This window comes from Trematomus bernacchii, unplaced genomic scaffold (assembly GCF_902827165.1).
Source record: "Trematomus bernacchii unplaced genomic scaffold, fTreBer1.1, whole genome shotgun sequence".
NCBI classification, from domain to species: domain Eukaryota; kingdom Metazoa; phylum Chordata; class Actinopteri; order Perciformes; family Nototheniidae; genus Trematomus; species Trematomus bernacchii.
Window position 1 is genome coordinate 1,822,065 of NW_022987710.1, and position 19,022 is coordinate 1,841,086.

A 19,022-nucleotide genomic window follows, 5' to 3' on the forward strand; every position below is an offset into this window, starting at 1 on the left:
CAGAAAAGTCATTTATGAAATCCTTATTGCACTTTGGCGGACGATACACGACTGCGCAGAGTATAGGCGAGGCCGGGTTCAGTTCAAAAAGCTGCAACTCAAAGCTAGCATAGCTAGTTACAGGGTGAAGCAATCGGCATTGGAGGCTAGCTCTAAACACTGATGCTATGCTCCCACCATGGCCGGTGGCACGGGGGGAGCTGAAGAATGTACAGTCAGGAGGAAGAAGTTCAGAGAACGGTGTATACTCGCCAGCATGGACCCAGGTCTCCGTCAGGAACATAAAATCCAGTTCACGAGAGGTGAAGAAGTCGTTTAGCAGGAACGTTTTGTTTGCTATCGACCTAGCATTTAGCAAAGCCATGCAAAGTTTTCGCTCCGGGCTTGCCGAAGGTGTAGTGCGTCTCAGCTGACGAAGATGTGCGTGTTGAACGCCGCGCGGGCCGGGAGCAGTCAGTCGGGCAGGAGGAGCTGCCAGCGGGCCCAGCAGAGGCCGCAGCTCCGGAAAAACAGGGCGAATCCACCGATCCCTCACATGGCGTGCAGCGGGAGGGCCATGACATCCGAGGCGTGGATAAGTCCCAGAAGAAGCCGTCAGGTATGCCTTAAGATGGACCAGTGCACCACCACGCTTTCCCCGTCGTCTAAAACGCTTTCGGCGAGGCAGGATGCAGGGCAACCGGCGCAGGTAGGTGGGAATATTCGACAGTAGAGGGGGGGGGGACGATTTATGGTTGCCAGATGTAGGTTTGGGCAGCAATATCAACTCCAGTGAGGGTCTGAGGTGGAGGAGAGCTTGGCGATCATAAACGAGCAGAGCAGAGACATTATGACAAACATAAAACAAAAACAGGATAGCTAAAGGTAGAGAGCTGAGCGAGCGGCGAGCCGACACAGGCGCCATCTTGAATCACGTCACGTTTTTGCAAACAATGGGTTAGGTCAAAATGAGTGTGTAGTACAGACACAAGTGATAATGTGGTCATGTGGACACTCACAGCACTGGTAGAGAGTGTTGAGTCTGGCCTTATCATTGCGGCTCATCTCCTTAGCGTTGCCAAAGGACACGTTGGCGTTAGGGATGGGGACCATGGTGGGCTGGCCATTCTTGGAGAAGGCAGTCCTACAAAGGGCAGAAAGCAGTTACAGTTACAGTTACAGTTACAGACAGACAGACAGACAGACAGACAGACAGACAGACAGACAGACAGACAGACAGACAGACAGACAGACAGACAGACAGACAGACAGACAGACAGACAGACAGACAGACAGACAGACAGACAGACAGACAGACAGACCAGTGACTTCATATTGTTCTCACCTGAAGTACTGCATGACAGAGTTGTAGTCGTAGGGAGTGCCCTGGTTCAGAGTGGAAATCCTGTTGAAGTTGTGCTCCATACCTAGAAAATATACATTAAATACAATTTGTAATTACTTTGGTTTGAATTCACTTTTACACAGGATATAATCCAGCTGCTGAAGAAATATCCCAGGAACCTTTTTTTTTTTTACACTTATGCTTTTATTGAGTTTTCACAACAATAATAACAGAACAACAAAACATAATACACACAAATCAGTTGTAAAATAAAGCACAATAAATACTAGTTGTCTGAAGACCTTCAATATTCACACATACCGTACAGGATTGAATTAGTCATTCATTTACTCATTGGTGTCAATCATGTAAATATTCCACTTTTCCCATTTCCTATTGAATGCATTCTCTTGGATTCTCAAAACATATGTCAGCTTTTCCATGACGAAAATATCTTGAACAATTTCCAGCCACTGCTCCTGAGTCGGAGCGTTCACATTAAGCCAATTCCTAGTTATAGCTTTCTTACTCGCTGCATGTAAAACCTTAATCAAATATAGATCGCCTCCCATCACAACATCCTTAATGTTCCCAAGATACATCACCGGGCAGGTATTTGGGATTCCATAACCCAAAATAATTTTGACAACTGCATTAACCTTCTCCCAATATGACCTTATCTTTGTACAGTTCCCGAAAATGTGTGAGTGGTTAGCCTCCATGTTGCCACACAACCTCCAACACTGTTGCTGTACACCAAGTTGCCTGCTCTTTATTTTGGGTGTTATGAAAAAGCGAGTCAGGTTCTTCCAGCAGAATTCCCTCCATACTAATGAGTTTGTGGATGTAAATTGCGTCTCGAACATTTGAAACCATTCTTCCTCTGAAATTTTAATTTGTTACTCTACTTCCCATTTTGCTTTTATGTAGATAGTCGATTCCCCCCTGTTTCCCCCCAAAGCCTGGTAGAAAGCAGAAATGATCCGGGACCCCTTCTGCTGATACGCATCCACAATCACCCCAGTTACAGTATCTAAAGATTCATCTGCATTCAGCCTTATCTCTTTTACAAAATAGTGTCTTAACTGCATGTATCTAAAATAATCCCTGTCTGTAATACCATATTTTGCCTGTAATTCCTGAAAACCCATCAATCACCCTTTTCTGAAACCGTACACATTGCTGTTATGCCCTTTTGCACCCATTCTTTGAATGCTGGATCGTACACCCCTGGTTTAAAATTGGAATCGTATGCAAACCACCTCAGCGTGTGTATCCCTCTCTTTAATTTGTATTTTGCTACTACAACATTCCAGACCTCTAGTGTAAACGCAACTATCGTATTAATTTCACCTCTCAGAGCCTTCACCAAATTCCTATCTCCTACCAAGGCCTGAATGTGGTGACCCTGTACCTCCCTTTCCATGGCTTTCCATCCAGACTCATAATCTGGTCTACACCAGTAGGCCAAAGGTCTGAGTTGGGCTGCATAGAAGTATTCCCTAAGATTTGGTAAAGCCATTCCCCCCTTACTTTTAGGCAACTGAAGTGTCGCAAATCGTATTCTTGGTTTTTTACTATTCCAAACAAATCTAGAAATCATCCTGTCCCAGGTTATGAATTTTTTTTGGGGAACATCAATTGGAAGAGACTGAAAAAAATACAGCAGCCTAGGTAGGATATTCATTTTAACCGTTTGTATTCTGGTACTGAAGTCTAAAGGGAGGGTGGACCACCTTTCTACATCCTTTCGGATATTGTCATCAATTTTGTTATAATTGGCTTCAAACAGGTTGGAAAATGTTTTGGTTATAGTTACACCAAGATAAGTCATTGTTTTGGAATTCCATTTTAGGTTATATGCATGTCTAATTTGTTGGGATGGGGAATAATTGAATGAGAGAATTTGAGTTTTTGTTACGTTCACTTTATACCCTGAATAGTAACCATATGTGTCGAGTAGGTTCATCAGGTTTGGGAAACATACATCTGGTTGCTCAAGGAAAACTATAACATCATCTGCAAAAAGCCCAATGATATGATCTTCCCCCCCTATATTGACACCCTGCAGATCTTCACTCTGCCTTATTGCTTGCGCCAATGGTTCAACAAATAAAGCAAAGAGAGTAGGAGAGAGACAGCAACCCTGTCTAGAGCCTCTCTCCAGCTGAATCCTATTGGACAAACTCCCATTTACTTTGATCCTAGCCGTAGGTTCGTGATAAATAGTCTTAATACACCGAATTGCATTTTCATTTAAACCAAACCTCCTTAGTACTTAATATAAAAAAGACCAACTGACACTGTCAAATGCTTTTTCTGCGTCCAGACTAACCAGAACCATACTTGTGCCCTTTTTATGCGCATTGTCTACGATATGGAGAGTCCTTCTGATATTGTCTTGTGTTTGGTGCCCTCTAATGAAACCAGTTTGATCTTCATGAATAAGATCTTGCATAAAAGTCTCAAATCTTTTACAGATAATTGAGGTAAACAGCTTGTAGTCCACATTTAAAAGAGAAATTGGCCTATCATTTTTACAGTGGTCTTTGTCTTTGCCTTCCTTAGGCAAAATGGAAATAATTGCTTCCCTCCAAGATGGGGGAGCCCTGCCTTCTTTAAGAGTCCAATTAAAACAAGACAGAAGCAGAGGTGTTAGCTCCTTCGTGAAAGTTTTATAGAACTCTGGTGGGAACCCATCGCTGCCCGGTGATTTACTGGTCTTTAGCCTACTGATTGCAGCTTCCAGCTCTTCAACTGTAAATTGCGACGTAATGGTGTCATTCTGTATCTCACCTATAGATGGCAGATCAAGCGAGATAAGAAAGTTTCTTATTGTGCCTTCATCAGCTAATGGTGGATTAGAGTAGAGTGTCTTATAGTACTCTTCAAATATTCTTTCTATCTCATCTGGCTCATACAGTAGTTGATTAGTTTGGGGGTCCCTTGTTCTATGAATTGTATTAGAGGCTTGCTGTTTGCGCAGGCGTCTAGCCAGGAGTCTAGCTGCTTTTGAGCCTGATTCATAATAAGACTGCTTTAAAAACCTTGCCTTTTTTTCTATTTCTCCTCTAAGGATCTCATTTATCTCCCCCCTTGTTTCCTTAATTTGTTGTAATGCCGATTGATCCCCTGTACTCTTATGTTTTGTCTCCATTTCTCTCAATCTTTCTATTTTGTATTTGTATGTGGCTAGCCGGGAATTTTTTGTGATGCTGTTAGGGCGATCAGCTTTCCACGGAGAACAGCCTTCAAAGCATCCCACAGTATCCCAGGGTTCACATCCCCATTATCATTCTCTCATATTTTTATCTCTTCCCTTAACTGTTCCACGGTCGCCTTATCATTCAAAACCCAGGAACCTTTTTAATGTCTTTTAGGACATATTTAAGCTCTAACAGACCCTATTTAATATGATATATAAGAGAGCAAACCAGCATTTTTGCCCTTTTAGTCCTCCACTATTCACTAGGGAAGCAAGAAATGACCTTCCCTAGCTTTAAAGAGCGGCAGAATGGAGGAGGAGTGGACGTCGAGGAAGATGGCTGCTTACGTTCGTGGCTCCGGCGCCATCACCATTTATTTTTGCTTAAATATCCCACTGTCAGTGATACTTTTGATCTCAGTCACAAGTTATTAGTCCCAATAGTCATCTGTTACATTTAAACATGCCGAATACTAAAAAACATCCGAAAACCGTAGTTAATGCAACTCAACAACACCTGGTTCTCAAGGCTAATGCTAGCCCGAAGCCTGCGATTGTCTCACCGGACATTACGGTGTTGAACTCAGCTGCTACTGAGCCTACCAACAGCGCGATTCTTGAGCTTCTTCAAAAGCTATCTGAGGACCAAACAAAGCACTTTACTGACCTTCGGAAAGAACTATCGGAAACGCGGAGAGCCGTTGTTGCTGTTGAGGAGAAGCTAGCCGACGTGCTTACCCGAATTACCAGTGCTGAGGCCCGGCTGGATATGCTGGAAGACACAGAAGACCAGCGCCGCAATTCTCCGCCAGCCCTAGCGTCGGAGGTAGAAACGCTGAATGCTAAGCTGGTGGAATACGAGGATAGGGATAGGCGGGTGAATCTACGCATCTATGGATTCCCGGAGCATTCTGAGGAGAAAGATGCTTTATCCTTCCTGAAGACAACGCTACCGGACATCCTTCAGACGGATTTTCCTGGGGGCCTGGATTTGGAGCGTGCTCACAGGTCTCTAGCCCCAATCAGGCCCGGGGCTCCACCGAGACCTTTCGTGGTGCGTTTCCTGAGCATGAAGTTTCAGTTACGCTGTCTGCCTGGATGGAACCCGTGGGCCGTATACGTAGACCATAGTTTTTGGACTGCTTTTTTCTTTCTACATTTATTTGTTTCATTCTTTTATTATGCACTGACCATATGTAGACCGGTAAGTCTTTCTCTTGCATTCCTAGCCAAGCATCATTTGTCCTGTGTGTATGTGTGGGCTGCGTGTGTGGTTGTCGCGCTGGCGCTGTGTTTGTTGATGTCTATTATGTATGGAAAGCCCAAAGTGCCATAATTGCGCATCTGTGCTCACGCGCAGCCTGTTTGTGCCTATATACGCGGGATGGAGTTAAGAGTGTACGGACCAGAGTTCCCGTTAGCCGGTAATTACCGGACAATGACCGGTAAAATATGCTGAAGTCCGGCAAATCTAAATCTCTCCGGTCAAAATGTCCGGTCAAAATAATTTTCCCTTAGCGCAATACCGCATCAGTTGCGCCACTTATGTGACAGACAAGAATAGTATGTGACAGACAAAAGAGTATGTGACAGACAAAAATTGTCAATTCTAATGTCTAACACTTAATGTGGAGAAAGAGATGTCCTGTATGGGTTGATTGTGCGTTGATCTGTTGGTAATGCCTCGGGGTTCCGGTGGGCATGTAAACAAATGCATAATGCTGCGCTATACTTTGTGGCCTCATCCGGTTGCATAGCGACGCTTATTGTTTAGGTGTCTTTTAACAAGCAGGTAGTCATATCATTAGCTAGAACTAGCTAGATCTGATCGATATGGACATAAATGCGAGTAAAGTCTAATCTGACAGGAGAGAGAGATCGGCTGCTGCTGACGAGTCGACACGCAGCTCTGCATGATCCCCTGCAGCGGCGAGCAGAGCAAAACACACTTCAGGTTAGAAAATCACACGTAGCTATTTTAATTACCTCTCAAACTACCTAAACTAGTTATAGATATGTTTAGTTTTACTGTCGGGTCACTCATTACTGGATCCGCGAGCTGCATGATACTGACGGGCTGTCAGGAGAAGGAGAGAGCGCTCCGTTTATTATTCCCGCGTTTTTGTAAATTACTGTACACTTTTGAATAATGTAGTTAATCTACTATAATTAGTTTGTTTAATGTCGAATCATATCAATTTGTTTTAAAGCTCAATAAATAACAAAGAAGACCTTTAACCGGCACTTATCTAATTTTGTCCGGAAGATTTCAACTTTAACGGACATGTTGACCGGCAAAAAAATATTCTAACGGGAACTCTGGTACGGACGCTGATGTGTATAGGCTTGGTGGGAGAGTGCTGCTGCGAGTGTATGCGTGTGGGTGCTGGGCAGGCTGTATGGCTGGGCGTATATCGACATTCCATGTCAAAGTGGTACAAACTACTATCTTGTTGTATCTCTTTTTTCGTTTATTTCACATGTTCTTACGTTACTTGCCCACATTTTTATTTTTCTCTTGATTATTTGATGTTGTGATGGATCTTTTGCATGTGTTCTGATGACTCACTACGCTGACGCGTTGCTCAGCAGTTCGTTAGATCATTGTCTAGCAATTAACAGATATCACCTGTTCTAATGGTTGGTGATGGTGCTGCCCCTCTTAGGCAGTTAGAGTTCCCAGATTTGTCCAGTTAGGGACTTATCAGGAATGTCGAGGAGGGACGTATCTCCTCACTTTTCTTGGGTTGTTTTTGAGTTTGTTTATGTTTTATGTTTTTTATTTTTTGGGGAAGGTTTTTTTTGGGATCCAGATCACCATTTCTTGCTTGTTGAGGTGACTATACTTTATATTGTATTCTTACACTTCTCTACTTATGACTAATCTCAATTTGATTTCCATTAATGCCAGGGGACTCAATATCCCACATAAAAGGACCACTATTTTAGGATTTTTGCACAAGAGAAATATTGACTTTGCCATGATACAGGAATCACATTTACTCCGCAAGGATGCGGCCCGCTTTGCAAATAGGCTCTATCACCCTATTGTCTTTTGCTCTGCTCCTACGAAGACCAAGGGTGTGATGATAGTTTGTAGGCGCAAGCTGAAATTTGATCTGATCGGCTCTTGGACGGACAAGGAGGGGCGACTGGCCATTGCCAAGATTTGTCTGGACGGGCAGAATATAGCATTGATTTCTGCCTATGCTCCCAACACTTTCGAGGCTGGCTTTTATGACCAATTAACCAAAACTCTACGGGATCTCACAGGCTTTCGTCTGGTTATGGGCGCAGATTTCAATGCACTATGGGATAGCAACATGGATAGAACGGGTGGGGCTGAGAGTAGAGACCAACGTCTCGCTTCTGATGCGTTACGCCGGTGGGCGGCCCAAACAAATATGATAGACCACTGGCGTGTGATGAATCCCTCCATAAAAGATTACTCTTTTTTCTCAGGTAGACATAAATCCTTTTCTAGGATAGATTTTCTCTTTGCGTCCAAAGATCTATTTCATAATGTTCGAAAGGCTTTCTATATACCAGTTACATGGACTGATCACAAACCCATCTACTGTTCTGTCACACTTAGGGCTGTGCCCACTAGAGCTCCCAGATGGCGTTTTAACTCCTCACTGCTGCGTGACGAAACATACAAGTCTCAGTTTGAGACTAACCTCCGCGAGTTTTTGGGGTTCAACAAGGGGTCAGTGTCTGACCCGAGATTTTTGTGGGAGGCAACGAAGGGCTTTATTAGAAGCAACACCACTCTGTACGCATCCACCCGAAACAAGGAACGTGCAGCTAAATTGGAAGCATTAGAACTAAAGTATGCTGCTCTCGATGCTAACTTACAACACCATTACAGCGATTCTGTTGCACTCCAAAAAGACCTGATCAAAAAAGAAATTAATTCTCTCCTCAGACGCCGTTCAGAATTTCTTATGCACAGAACCAGACAGACTTACTACTTCCACTCCGCCAGACCTAGCCACCTGCTGGCCTTGAGGCTTCGGACCAATGAACATTTTGCTGATATTTTCAGTGTTAAATCTATAGATGGCACTGTTCTAACCGATCCCAAGAGCGTGAACACCACCTTTGTTTCTTTCTACAAGGATCTGTACAGTTCGACGAGTGGCTTTGTCCAATCTGTATGCGATGATTTTTTAAATAATATCCAAATGGAGTCTCTTTCTGTCAGCGACTCTGAAAATCTGAATGCCCCCATCACACACCACGAAATTGAGAAAGCAGTAATGGACATGCGTAAGGGCAGGTCGCCAGGCCCAGATGGTATTCCACCCGAATTCTATCTCACCTTTTGGCCCTTGCTCGGCCCCTTTCTTGTAGAGATGATATTATTTTCTATTAAGGAGGGTTCATTTTTGAGAGACGTCAACACTGCCCTGTTATCCTTGCTTCTTAAAAAAGGCAAGGATCCGACAGAGTGTACTAGTTACAGGCCCCTCTCACTCTTAAACACTGACGTAAAGATCTATGCCAAAGTGCTGGCTAGGCGCCTTCAGTCTCACATGACGGATCTAGTACATAGCGATCAGACAGACTTTATAAAATCCAGGCTAGCCGCTGACAATGTAAGGAGGCTATTACACATCATAGATGGGGCCCAACATCTACCTTCCCCAGCTGCAGTTCTCTCACTTGATGCGATGAAGGCCTTCGACCGTCTAGAATGGCCCTTTTTGTGGTCGGTACTCGGGGCAATGGGCTTTGGCGCCCCTTTTATTGACATGGTCAAGGTGCTATATAAAAACCCAACAGCTATGGTGCTTACAGGCAAGGTATGCTCCCCATCTTTTGCTATCTCGAGAGGATCAAGGCAAGGCTGTCCGCTAAGCCCCTTGCTATTTGCGCTGTCACTTGAGCCGGTGGCACAGACCATTCGTCAGTCACCCACGTTATCCCCAATCTCCATTAATGGTACGCATCATCATCTTTCGTTATATGCTGATGATGCTATTGTATTTGGGCAATGCTGTACAATGTATCCCAAGAATACTGTCTATTGTCGATCGATATGGTCAGCTTTCTGGGTTTAAGATAAATTGGCAGAAATCTGCTTTGATGCCACTTAACCAGGCAATGATCAATGCACCTGTCCTTCCATCTATCCCAGTTGTCAAAACGTTTACATACCTGGGGATAGACGTTTTAAACATAAAATAGTTAAACATAACTATGGTAACACGCTTCATAAAATATTTTCTGATTTGGATAGATGGTCTTCTCTGACTAATTAACTTCACAGCCGTGTATCAATAATCAAGATGAACATTCTACCCAGAGTTAATTTTTTTAGTTCAATGCTACCTCTTCCTCCACCAACTCAGTACTGGAGCAAGCTACAGACAGCTGTGACGAAATTTTTATGGCAAGGCAAACGCCCACGCATCAAGCTCTCTACAATGCAGCGGGACAGACAGGCCGGGGGTTTGTCTCTCCCAAATTGTAAACACCATTATTGGGCCTTCACGCTTAGACCCTTATTAACCTGGCTCCAGTCTGAGGAATCAGTGTCATGGCGGGCCCTGGAAGAGAGTCTAGTGCATCCTTACACCCTTCAAGATCTCTTGTATTCGAACATTCCTATTGCGCAGTGTCGTTGCAGGTTCGGCCCCATTGTATCACAATTGCTGTCTGTCTGGAGGGCGGTAGAGAAACTATGTGGCTGCCCCTATGCATGGAATCCATGTTCCCCATTATTTAACAATGCCAGATTGTTGATTGGTGGCCATCCCATTCAGTTTCCTCAGTGGAAAGTGAGAGGGGTTCATATACTGGGGAACGTCTATGGAGATGAAGGTCTGCGTTCGTTTCGGGAGCTGTGTACAGAATTTGATTTACCTCGTTCCTCCTTTTTCTTTTATTTACAGTTGAGGTCGGCTTTAAGGGCTAGCGGTGTTCCATTGCAAAGTCCTCTATCACCACACCCGCTTCATAACATTCTACACTCCACTAGAGGTACAAGTGGCCTTGTTTCCAAACTTTACTGGTTCATTTCACAACACGCTTATAGACCTCTGGCGTTAGATGCGATATGGAGGGCCGATATCCCAGATCTGGATCCAGAGTTTGATTGGGATGAAGTCTGGTCCAATATACTAATAGCTTCTAGGAATCCTGACCACCAGCACATACATTATAATTGTACTCATAGAGTTTACCTTACGCCTAGGAAGCTTTGTTTAATGAAAATAATTGCTGATCCAAATTGCACTCTATGTGACGTAGAGGCTATTGGTACTTATTTACATATGTTCTGGGAATGTCCGCCAGTGGCCAGATTCTGGGAGATGGTTGCCTCTAACCTTTCGGCGATATTTGAGACTAACGTGCCTCATTCACCTGTCACACTTATCTTAAACGACCTGTCCAACCTGGGTTTAACCCTGACCAAAAGGCGAGCACTATTAGCCGGGCTTACAGCAGCAAATAAATTGGTTGCGACTCGGTGGAAGCCTCCCCATTCCCTCTCACGTAAGGTCTGGGTTCTAACATATCTAGACATATCGTATCTAGAAATATCGACAGCCCGGGTACATAGGGCAAAGGAGTCAACAATAGAGATGTGGACTTCGCTCATTGTGAACCTCAAGGGCATATTAGGATAACTATCTAATGGGGATGGTGATCTGGATGGGTGGGTGGGGAGGGACGTCACGTCACTGGGTTTTGTTTCTTTCTTTAGTTTTGTGCTGTTTTTGTAATGTATTGCATTTTATGTTATTGATTGTACCATTTGTTTAATAAAAAAAAAAATGTGATCACAAAAAAAAGAGCGGCAGAATGTTGTTAAGGACAATAAGCACGGCAGATTAGCAGAATTGTCTAATATCAAAGTGTTTGCCTGTTTGTCAGGTTGTATTTTTTATGTCATAGTACACAAGGTATATGTATATACCTGCATGTTTGCATGCCTGCATCTGAATACTTGTCTTCCGTTTACCGGCTCTCCTCTCTCCTCTTTTAATCATTGTGAATAACAAACAGCTCCATTACCAGACACGACGTTCTGCAGCAGGACTCTGATGTGGTTGTCTCTGTCAGAGCGGGTCTGCTCGTGGTTGAAGCCCAGAGCGTGGAGCAGCTCGTGCTGGACGGTGTGATGGTAAAGACATCCGCTGCGGGCCAGAGACACCACCTGCTTTCCACCACGACGGCCGACAAAGGACCAGCAGCTGGACAGAGTGAGAGGTGAGTTAAAGGACACTGAGGTGTGAGGAAAGCTTTGGTCTCCAACTCTTTGACAACATCAATTTCTCACCCATTCTGGGACTCGATCTGCAGCCAGTCGCGGTCGTTGCTCCTGCTGGGTCTGAAGCGGATGCAGGAGAAGGAGGAGAAGGACTCCAGTCCACGGGTGATGATGGCCTTCTCGCGGGAGGCTGGGAGGAGCATAGCACACAATATTTAGCTTATTTAAGAGCTTTTATTTTCTTTACATCACAGGTATGCTCACTACAGCAGATATTCTTTAAAATGGAGTGTAATAACAACTCCTGGAGGTTGGCATTATTTAGTGCCTCCAAACCCATAAATTGTCAAATGAGACAGGAAACATGGGATTCAACAAAACCATTCAGATTTGCCTCCCTTCTACGTTACATGTAGGTTCAGTACTGAATATCTCCACCCAATTTATCCATATTTTTCTCACAAGCCAATCAGAGCAGGTTTGTGTTTACACAAACTTAAAACTAAGCATTTCAGATGGAGAGTGAACGAAGGTATTTACAGTCAGACATTAAGAGAAAAATTATTTGTTTTTTGAACAATAAAACATGTAATCATGTTCTAGTAGAAACCCCAAAATTAGGAATGCATCTAAAAATCAGCATTTTATGTGCCCTTTAGTTATTTCTAGTTATTTAGAGTCATTTAGCCCTGATAGTGATTCCAGTTTAAATGAGAGGAGTTTCTGTTTGCTTGTTTAACGCATTTGTTGGCGTAGGAGAAGAAATAAAGAACATAAATAACTGTAATGATACTCCTAATTCAAAGGGCCTTCCCACCTTGGTGATATCATTTTTGTTTTTGAATCCTTATTATGTTTGACCTTTTCTAATCAGTTTTTATTTGTAGTCTGTCATGTCATGACTCCATGGTTCCTGGCTTAGTGGACCTATTACAGTGTTGTATATTCTACATCAGTGGTTCTCAACCACTGGTGGTACGCCAGCTCCCGCTAGTGGTACGCGGAGGAATCTGAAATATAAAAAATAAATAAAATAAAATAACATTAATTAAAAAATAAATCATACTATCAAAATACTACAACGAATGAAAATAAGCTTGAGATAATTGAAACCGTGGTTTGAATAAGTTCTAATAGGCTATTGTTGTTTTTAGATTTAGAAACACAAAAATGTTTTTATTTATTTCTGGCGTTGCTATGACTACCATACTACCTGCGAACGATTAGAATGTTGCAAGCAAGTTATGAAAGAAAGAAGAAAGCTGAATGATGCTAAAAACGTGGCTCAAAACGGGAGGTATTCGGAAGAGACAGAGGAGAATATTACCAGCGAAAGGGAACAAGTGAATGAGGAGGAGGACAGTCAAGCGAGTGCAAGCGCAGGCTCCGCCAGCAACGCAACAGTGATATGCACAGCCACAACGCTGCTAACGTAGCTGCGAGTGACTCCATCAGCAGCAGCGCAAGTGAGTCCACAAAAAAGAGACACAAACCAGTTCGGAAATACAACCAGGGTTACATGAAATATAGATTCAGCTGCAGTGGGACAGATAATGAGCCCAGACCACAGTGCGTGATTTGTGGTGAAATGTTAAGTAATGATTCTATGAAACCATCGCACCTCCAACGGCACCTTACAACTACACACGCCCACCTGAAAGACAAGCCAGCGGAATTTTTTACAAGAAAATCTGATGTACTGAACAAGTGCAAGTCAACAATCCAATCCAGCTGCACACCCATAGCCAAGGCCCAGGAAGCCTCATATCGTGCCAGCCTCCGCATTGCAAAAGCCGGTAAGCCACACACAATTGGCGAAAAACTTTGTCTCCCACTCGCTAAAGAAATGACAGAAATCATGTGTGGCGAGAAGGCTGCCAAACTGTTACATTTGGTGCCACTTTCAAATGACACTGTGTCACAGAGAATAGTAGAGATGGCAGAGGATGTTAAAAAGACATTGATTGAGCGCATTAAAAGTAGTAGCTATTATTCCATCCAGCTGGACGAGACTACTGATGTTTCAGATTTGGCCAATTTTATGGTTTATGTCAGATATGAACATGATGGTGCAGCTCAGGAAGACTTTCTGTTCTGTCAACCACTGGAGACCAGAACAACAGCTGAGCACATATTCCAGCTCCTGGACGCGTTTGTGTAAGAGAATGGACTTGAATGGAAAAAGTGTGTTGGAGTCTGCACAGATGGCGCGAGGGCTATGACTGGCCGCCACAGCGGAGTAGCAGCTCGGATCCAAGAGGTCGCACCGGAGATGCGATGGACACACTGCAGCATCCACCGGGAGGTGCTGGCGGTCAAGAAGATGCCCGATGGCTTGAAGTCTGTGCTGGACTCTGCTGTGAAGAGTGTGAACTTCATAAAGGCCCGACCGATGCAGTCTCGCCTATTCTAAGTGCTCTGTGATGAGATGGGCAGCGAGCATTAGGGGTGTTGAAAATAATCGTTTCTACGATGCATTGCGATGCGGACGTGGACGATTCGGTATCGATGCAGTGACGGAAGATAATCGATTATAGCGTAGTAACGTTGCTTCCTGATTTTCCGGCCGCGGCTTTACTATAACGTTTTTTTTTCTGTCACTTTAATATCAAATCGGTCGGTGACGCAGAGATCAGGGAACAGACGTGGCACAGCGACACCAAACACGGAGCAGTCTGCTTTATCCACCAACACAAGAACACCAGTCCAGAACCAACAGCAGAAGGACCCGCTCTGAATCACTCCGTGTCGCTGCGGCTCAGACACACAAGGATTTATGTTTTTCAAAAATAATCGCGTTACAATCATGTCAGGTTTTTGGTGGATTTAATCAAGTCTTGGATTGCAGAGTATCAATGTCCTCTAGCAATTTTCAGACGATATATACGTGTGTAAAGTTTGTGAAGGCAGGAGGAAAAAAGCTTCCGCGATCACCGTCTCCTCTCCGTTCCTCCAAACCCCGCCCCCTCCCTGAAAATAATGAGTGACAGGCTGATAGTGACCCGATAGAAACTTTATTATTCACTTAATCACTGATTGAGATATAATGAAGCTAACTTAATCTTATACATTCATGGGATGTATGTAACAGTAAGACAGAGAATGTAAGTGTGCACCCACATGCAGTATTTTTGTTTGTATATGCTATTGTAAATACTCCTGTTGTCTGCTGTGTTCAGACTCAAGTCATGTTTGTGATGCCACATTCAGGACATTCAGTGCCCTTTTTTTAACAGAAGACCGTTGCTAGAAGCTGCAGCTAGACTGCAGAAGCATTAGTTTTTTGTTTTTGAGGATGGAACAACTTCACACACAGATACTGTACAGGGAGGCTAGACATATACAATTAATTTATTTTGGTTTATAAATTAATGTCAAGACATTTATGTTATTGATTTCTGAAGCACTTTCTAAATAATAAAAAGAGAGTTCATATGTATTTACTGCATGTATGCATTGATGAAAAATAAGCCATGTGCAGTAATATAGAAAATTGAGGATGCAACGCATTGGTATGAATCGTGATGCATCACGATGCATCGGGATATCGAATTGAATCGAATCGTTGACAGAATAATCGTAATCGAATCGAATCGTGAGACCAGTGAAGATGCACAGCCCTAGCGAGCATGTCCAACTTCTGCTCCATACAGAAGTAAGATGGCTATCAAGAGGGAAAGTGCTTTCAAGGCTTTTTGAATTGCACAGAGAAGTCCAAGTCTTCTTACAGGACAAAAACGTCCCCTTATCAGATGTGTTTGATGATACAGTGTGGCTCAGTCAGTTGGCATACTTGTCAGACATTTTTTTTCCCGTTTAAACGACCTGAATTTGGGACTACAGGGACTCTCCATCAATGTGTTTGATGGAGAAAAAAAAAAAAAGTTGGTGTTATTCGAGATCAAAGTCAAGGCAGGTGATGTTTCAGCTTTCCCTGCTTTAGAGAGTTTTCTGTCTGAGAACGAGCTGACCCTTGATGATGGAGTGAGGGACAACATGGTTGCACACCTTGTCTCGCTCAGACAACAGTTCCGCCAGTATTTCCCAGTGATGACCGAAGCCAACAGCTGGATGAGAAGCCCGTTCAGCATGGAAGCCTCTGAACTGCCAAATAACTTAACTGTGGCTGAGCAGGAGAGTTTAATAGAGTTCAGGGCTCGACATTAAAGGTGGGGTAGGTAATTTTGGAGAAACCAGCTCGAGTACACAACCGGAAAAAATCTGCCACTTCCTTACAGAGCCCCTCCTCCAACACACACGAACGTGCACATGACCAATGAGGGCACGAGATAAGTTTGTGCACAGATGGAAGGCTGACAGGCAGGTAGGCCATCCAGTTATTTTAGCCGGGCCGGCTAAAATGATTGGTCGTGCTTTGTACAGCACTACGGCTTCCACAGATCACATTTTTTTATGTATTTATTGTCAAAGCATTTAATATATTCATTGCTATCGGGATGTTAAGAGCATTCCATGGAATATAACAAAAAGTGTTTCTGAAATAAATTGCATACCCCACCTTTAACGGTTGCCAGGTTGCCATTGGCAACCATTCAGAACAAATGTCAACTACTTCTTGGCCTTTGGTTGCCATCAGTGGCAACCAGTTTTTAACATAAAGACATAAGGACAGCAAACAGCAAAATGTGCACCCCAAAATAGATAAAAGTTAATTATTTGTTGTATTAAGAGTGATATTTAATTATTGTTGTGACCAGTCGGAACTTAATACTTAAGTTGCACGTGCATTGGTGTGATTACGGAGCCAGAAAGCGATGCACGTTTACTCGCGTGCACGGTGTGCCGTGTGTTTGTTTTACAAAACATGACGAAGCAAATTAAGTTGTTTGACTGTGGGGTAAAAAGTTCGGCCTGGTTGTGTGAGACTTACAGAAGTTGTTGGTGATGTAATAAGGAATGTAGACCTTTCCATCACTGTTCTTTAACCACTTGCAGCCACGGCTGGTGCAGGGGTCGGCGTTTCTCTCTGCCTCGTTGTCGATGGCGATGTCCAGCTCAGTCAGGATGGGCTCATTGTCGGAGCGAACTGAAACACATCACACAGTATCTCAAACTCCTGCTGAGGAGATACTGATAGAAGACGAGGAGCATGGAGATGCAGCAGCTCACACTCACCCAGATTTGTGTTGGCTCTCTCCAGAATTTCAGACACAGAAAGCTCCTCTGATTCCTTCTCTGCAGAGAGACATCAACAACACCATTTTATTTTGTGTAAAAACACAGCAGCATAAACTGTGCATGTAAATACTTGAGGTCTGATCATTAGAACAGATACATACCTGCCTGCAGATTCAGCGTGGGATTAGAGGAGAGAAGACAAACACAGTTTAAATTACAGCTAAAAGTTAACAGAACAATATTTTAGTAAAACAACCATATACTGTGTCTTAAGGCAAGCCACTACAGGCAAAAACATAATTTGTTATACGCTGGTGAATTTTAAGAGTTTGGGCTATTTTGCTTCCTTCAGACTAGTTGTATAATCCAAAATTCACATTAATAGGTTTTATTTTTGTTTAACAAAATTATTTTCCTATTAGTGTCTTATTTCTCCTAAATATTGTATTCATGTAAGTTTTCAAATGCCTCAGGCATTAAAACTATTAGTAGTACTTAGAGATTATTGTTCAGCATCAGCAAATCTAATGTGTGGTGCAGATCAGATATCATCATCTGTGACAAACTTCTCTTAAAAAACTAAAAAGTAGTGCAAAGATCATACATAATAGTCAGCTTAGCAGATTTGTAAAACAAATTATAAAACGCATCTCCCAGCAGATGGGAAGATGAGCGGCTTCATATGAAATACAAGAATCCTTTCATCAAACATGCATTTTAACATGAAAAATGTGCAGATATCACCCTGCCATTGCTCCTACCTCAGTGTCGGCCCAGCAGCAGGCAGACAGCAGCAGCAGAGCAAGAGCGGAGAACCTGAAGACAGACATCCTGCAGGACACACACAGCGTCACTTCAGAGCACAGACACACACACAGAGGAATATACACACTGAAACAAAGTGCACACTGAACTCACCTTGGATCCTCGGTGTGGATTAGTGCAGAGGAGGTCTCTCTCCAGCTTTTTATATACGTTCAGCTCTGTCTGTCAGCCCAAATATGGACTATCTGAGTACAGCAAGTCACAGAATCAGCTAAACTCACAGGCTTATCTGACATGTACAGTATGTTCCATACATATACAGGTGGGAAATGAACAGCTGTCAACAATTCAGTTGTCAGCATTTAAGCATATGTATGAAATGAGAATGTCTACATAGAAAGAATAACCTGCAATTACAAAATTACATTAACTGTGCATTTTTCCATTGCAGTCAGATCAGTTAATTAAATCTCAACACATTTCCCTAAAGGTTCATATACAACTAAACCACATTAGTAGTTCTGTTATAAAAACAAATATTGAAGACAATAAATGTTTATAATTATAATTGCAAATTATATTTATTGCTACTGTTAAAAGAGGCTGGATGATATTGTAACATTCCCAAAATGTTTCTGCATCTGAAAGTTTTGTGTGCTGTTCTGTGTTTAATGGACACATCTGGACTCTGATTGGACAATACATTGATAATAGAGGCATACTGTGAATACCAAAGGCATATTATCTTGGGCAAAATATATATATATTTGTCTTTTATCTAGACAGTCTATCATCACCACAAACTCTACTCTTAATGCTAGCTACATCTATTCACCATGTTAAATGATTATCAACACCTATATTATATTTAGATTCTTTTTGTTGTATTTTGTTTCGTCATTACAGATCTCTACGTGGTTTCGGGGTGACTTTGTGTTTTTTAAGTTATTTTTTACAAATTGTATTGCACCGATAATTCCTGTGTATCATTAGGAATTTTTCATAAACTCTATTTGAAAAGTCTCTTGGAAAAATTAGTTTGTGTAACACTCTTCATGGTTAGGAAGTATTTTCTGCATATTTAATAATGTATCTATGTACATTGCCCATTGTCTGGGCCCCTATCTCAAGCTTCCAATAGCTTATTGGGTTTCCCATTTCTCCATTATGTCTTATGATTGATCTTATATTTGGATTTAAACTTGTGTATAAATTAGGGCTGTCAAGTTAACGCGTTAATAACGCGTTAACGTAAAAAAAAATTAACGCCACTAATTATTTTAACGCGATTAACGCATGTATATTTTTTGTCCTCGCCGCCCCGTAGTTTCAGAGCGCATCGAGTTTTAAAACACCATCTACAAGCT

At 42.7% G+C, this 19,022-nt stretch overlaps 1 protein-coding gene across 1 annotated transcript; it reads right to left on the reverse strand.

The window, feature by feature from the left end:
* Nucleotides 1-942: 942 nt before the first annotated feature.
* LOC117491110 (low choriolytic enzyme-like) lies at nt 943-17,720 on the reverse strand. Its single transcript, XM_034140959.1, has 8 exons — nt 17,652-17,720; nt 17,052-17,055; nt 16,888-16,947; nt 16,643-16,798; nt 11,821-11,941; nt 11,556-11,734; nt 1,325-1,406; nt 943-1,123 (listed from the first exon to the last, which is right to left on the reverse strand). The coding sequence occupies exons 1-8, from the start codon at nt 17,718-17,720 to the stop codon at nt 943-945; spliced, it is 852 nt and encodes a 283-aa protein (XP_033996850.1).
* Between the last annotated feature and the right edge of the window lie 1,302 nt (nt 17,721-19,022).